At 32.0% G+C, this 5,211-nt stretch overlaps 1 protein-coding gene across 1 annotated transcript; it reads right to left on the bottom strand.

The window, feature by feature from the left end:
* Positions 1-909: 909 nt before the first annotated feature.
* LOC124366852 lies at positions 910-1,704 on the bottom strand. The gene has a single exon (XM_046823452.1). The coding sequence runs from the start codon at positions 1,702-1,704 to the stop codon at positions 910-912; it is 795 nt and encodes a 264-aa protein (XP_046679408.1).
* Positions 1,705-5,211: the final 3,507 nt, after the last annotated feature.

A 5,211-nucleotide genomic window follows, 5' to 3' on the forward strand; every position in this document is an offset into this window, starting at 1 on the left:
TTTTAATCAGGAACATTTCAAATGCATCGGATATTGAAGTACAGTTGTAAGCTTTCTTGGCTTACAAGTAATTTAAGTGTATTTAAATTTACTGAAACATGTTCAAAACAATTTTTTTTGTTATACGTGATATACAATTATTTTTAATATTTAAACCCAAAACTGTCATCCAATGATCGGTTATATTTATCTTCAAAACTTCTGCTGTGTACTTAACAGAGCTATCAAACTTACTTCTACAAAAAACATGGTCTATACAGTTTTCTGAATGATTATTTATCCTTGTGGGTTCATTGACAAGTGAGTTGAGTCCATGACTTGCCATCAAAATTAAATAGTCCTCTACACTTCTAATAGATTTATCCAACAAATTAATATTTAAATCCCCTTTCACTATAAAATTTGCAGATTTTATACCGCTTAGTATGTTTTGAAATTCGTCATTAAACATATTAATTGAGAACGCCTGTAATCTGTAAACTGCTAAAAGATCAACAGCTATGCCCCGTTCAAGTTTGAAGTGAAGGTGTACGACATCTGCCGTCGCCATTGTTGTTTTAACCTGACGTACACAATTCAATTGGTCGGATACAAACACCGCCACGCCCCCCGCACGGTACTTATTATTACATTGAACATTTAACAAGAAAGTAGGCAAATTGTACTGACCCACCTCACTGTCACTTATCCAAATTTCTGTTAGTACAATAATGTCAGGCTTTCTTCTCAAACTTTCAAGAAACACTAAAAAATCATCAAAATTAGACCTTAAACTACTGATGTTTTAAAGTACTATTATTAAATCTGAACTTTCAATAGTAGTAAACAAACTATTTTTAAAACTTGTTTCTTTTAAACTATTCATTTGGGTGAACATGATGAACAGTTTGTACTCTTGTCTGTGAGGAGTTAGTTACCTGGAGCTTGAGGCGAGCCTGTTGTTCCCGGCAGCTTCCTCAGCTTCTCCACGTCGTTCCAGTTGCTCACTGCTGACACCTTGTCACCTTCTGATGGTCGGACCAGGATCTTGCCGTTCCGTATCCAGACGAACGTGAATCCTTTTTCTTTCTTTCTTGATCGTACTTCGTTGAATATCCGCCGTCTTGTAGGAGTAAGGCTCTCATTTATATAAATGACACTGGCTGGGCTTGGGAAACCAATGTCAGACGTATTCAGATTCCTCTTGACTCTCCTTTTTTGTAGAAACTCTTCCTTGACTGTTCTTCTTGTAAACTTCACTACGATGCCTCGGGGTCTTTCGCCACTTTTCCCTCCAAGTCTGTGGCAGACATCAACCATCTCTTCCTTTACTTGTATGTTTAGACTGTTTCCGACTTGTTGAACTAGACTGAAAACATTTTCATTTTTTTTCTCAGGAATCCCATTGATTTCTATTGTATTAAGTCTAGAGTATTGCTCAGCTTCGTCTTGACGGGCTTCCAGCTCAACAATTTTAATTTGCATCCTTTTATGTTCGAACAAAAGTTGTTCATACAAGTCTTTATACTTGTTAATAGCCTCAGACTGTGAATCCACAGTTTTCTTTAACTCGGAGATAGTTTGATGGCAGAGTTCAATGGATTTTCCAAGTTCAAGTTCAAGTTTTTTAGTTTGATCTTTGTTTTCTTGTCTCATCTCGAGTAGTAGCTTCATGACGTCACTTATGTCTGGTGAACTCTTCTCCAGCTCGGATTCCACTTGCATACTTGTTCTACGAAGCCTACTGCATTGTGTACATCTCCAGATTTGATTTTCCTTCTGAATAAAATCAATATCATCCTTTGACATCCCTGCACAAGCTCCATGAAATCGGTTTTTGCAATCAACGCATTGTACTTTCAGACTATTTGCCACAACTTTTTAACGCAAACTCTACATTTATCCGACATGATAACTATTATTCGAAAAACAAAGCATTTACACTTTTTACAACACCACAAAAAACAGTAGTAACTCAGACAGCAAGCTCACATTAACAAAAGTTAACCTGTATAAACGCTTGTTAAAACATACCGCTCTGTGTTTCACTAGGTTACTTCAGATAAGGAACTGATAAGAGGCAGACCGTCCGTTCCCTTCGAGCTCTGACACATGACTGACTTATAAATAGCTTATTATAAATATTCTGTTATAAGCTATAACTTTGGATAATGAATATTTATGAGAACCCTATAGTAACTAGATACATAAAGATTGATTCATAATGACAGTAACGTAGGTGGTGCTCAAGAATTAGCTCCTTTATTCCGAGACCAACGCTAGTTTGTTGTAACATTATTGAAAACAAGATATTCTGAAAAAATAACTATAGCCAGTGAGGTACAGTTTAATCCCAGTAAAATAGCTAAACTTCAAGCAGTATATTTTGCATTTGAGAACACAGACATCGACGATTTAGTTAGTTAATAAAAAAAACGTTCATTTATTTAGAGAGAGCACACAATACCCCAAACTACAGATAAAGAAAACCTGTTTCTGTTGGAGCTGACCAAATACTATTGTTATCATAAAGTTTAATATGCTAATTACGATTCTTATAATATACCTGTATAACCATTATAACCAATTTACTACGCTAAAAAGTCAATTTTACTTATTCCTTAATACTATTTTCCTAAATTTCAATATTCTGCGGACAATTACCTGTCTATCTATTGATTATTTGATTATTAGTGTATATAAATTACATTTAAATCATACCTCTCTAACATTTATTAAGACGTCTCCTCTTATATAACATAGATATCTCTATTTATTATAGTCTGAAATCGAGTTTAAATTACAAATAATTAAACTCCGTGATGCTTTTCCCGGTAAAAAAATCTTGTAATAACATCATTTAAAATGTTCAGTAGAAGATTTTCCTCCAGATCTTGCCTTATATGTCAATAGGACTTTGCATTTAAGAATGTGGAAAACATTAAGGTACATACTACTGAGAAAGTATTGGTGCGGTTTTAAGTCTTCTTCAAATTCGTAAAAATAAATTGTATATAATTTCGTCATAATCAGATTTTAAATGTTTTATCTCTTTTACATTTTTTTATATTTTGTGGTACACACGTTTAAATAATGTATATTTTAAGCAGCCTACTTGAAACGAAACATATTCTACTAGATCTTCTGTAAAATAATTTTCGTTGCTTCTATAGATATATACAATTTTGAACTTGATACCTTATAGTATACTATCTAGCACAAGTAAATTAAGAGTTGTATGAAACACTTAAATCTCATACATATGTTGAACGTTCTAACGTAATCTAAAGTAACATGGATTGCGTTATTTTATATATATATATACATATATATATATATATATATATATAAATATAATATCTATAATATATATATATATATATATATATATATATAAAATAAATGTAGATTGCAACATTCGGATATATATTTTTGAAATAATGAAAAACTTCTTATATTTTATCCACTATTTAAGGAGGATACAGTGAAGTTTTAACTTTCAAACGGAAACAAATAACCCCCTTCAATTCAAGATCGCATAGTAACTAGTGCTACTGTCTGAACTACATGTCTGCCACTGGCAGACAGGGCAATGCATTATTTACTAGATGAGACAACTTTATCTCCTTGTAGGTAAATATGGATGAGTACGTATATACTTACATACTATCATTCTTGTACTAATAAGAAATGCTTGAAGAGTTGGAGGATATGAATGGAAATCTACGCAGAACTCATTTTAGGTTATATTACTTTTTATTTGTTTTGTGCTGTTAAACATAAAAAATTTATATAAATATTATTATTTTTGTGATGGACAAATATTGTATTATGTAAGTTAATACTTTATTTGTATCTAACATGTGTCACAGTCCCAATATCGGAGCACTTGCTTACCAGAATATATAAGTAGATTTATAATACAGCAACTAGACTTATTTATATACAGAGTAAATCATGCACAAGTAACGGGAATGAATATAGGTTGTGTGGCTATCAATCTTAAAATGTACCTTTGTCTATAGATTTTAATATATTCTTCATTATTATGATTTACCCCATTATTTTACCGTAACTACTATATTTATTATTTTATTAGTAACTATCAAAACTGTGATCATTTTTTAAATTTTTAACCCAATTCAAGAATATTCCTCTAAAAAGTTTGTTTTTAACCAATTATTTTTTTCTTGATGAATACTGTATAATGCATACTAATAATTATATTACTTTCGAAACTCGTGTATAAATACAATAATGTGCAAAACTAATAAACTATACATTTATATTACATTTCTGCAAATATCTTCACAATTAAAACTGAGGCACACTAGCTGAATAAAATGTACGTTTAGTATCAATTAATTGATTTTGATGTTTCTGAAATACTGCATAATAGTGTACGTTTTAAGGTTCAAAACTTAATCTCACATATAGCTTTTATTGTGGTAATTAAGTTTAAAATATTGAATTAATATTATAACATGTTGAATAGCTTATTTACCCTTTGCATCCTATATAAAAAGCAGATATAGTGGGAAGGGCAGATTCGATGTGAATGTTGAATTTAGCTTCAGTTCACCTTCCTCTTACGTACAGCATCTGAAATATGATGCTGTTGGAGACTTAACTACTGAAATCTCCTACACATGAGGTATGAGGAATACAAAAGTTATTCCATTGGAATAGTTAAAATACTACAGAAGTCACCTAAACATGAGACAGGAGCTATTACAAGCCAGAGACTAGTTCCTAAAGGGTGCAACGTACAGAGTAATGGGATATTCAAAATGCCGGGAACAGGTAGAAACGTGGAGCTATCATTGTTCGAATATTTCCACACCCCTGAACAGCAAAATTGAAGAAATAATAGCTCACGACAGAACTTATAAATAATATCATTTGATAGCAGGAACAAGCAGGCACAAAATGAAAAGGTAAAATGTGAAGTAAAGGCAATACAAACCAGGTTTTTCTATGAGAACTATATGAATTACATAGAGCCAGAGAAAGGAATTCGCTAATGATGCACCATGTTCTACAAAGTTTAGTTCCCAGGTGTGGCCGTCGGATTGCATTGTGAATAGTATTGCAGTATTTCTGTTTTCACTGTTTATTAATAGTAAATATTCCTCTTTGGGCTGTACCTCCGTTTGATTCTTTAGTTTTAAATTTACATAACAATATTTTTTGTTCAATCAGTTGTTCAAAACATTCAGATATAACGTTTTC

The sequence above is a fragment of the Homalodisca vitripennis genome, chromosome 7 (assembly GCF_021130785.1).
Source record: "Homalodisca vitripennis isolate AUS2020 chromosome 7, UT_GWSS_2.1, whole genome shotgun sequence".
Lineage (NCBI taxonomy): Eukaryota > Metazoa > Arthropoda > Insecta > Hemiptera > Cicadellidae > Homalodisca > Homalodisca vitripennis.

Excerpts from the sequence above, each read along its gene's own strand:
- LOC124366852 (XM_046823452.1), bottom strand. The coding sequence starts at position 1,704 with ATGCAAGTGGAATCCGAGCTGGAGAAGAGTTCACCAGACATAAGTGAC.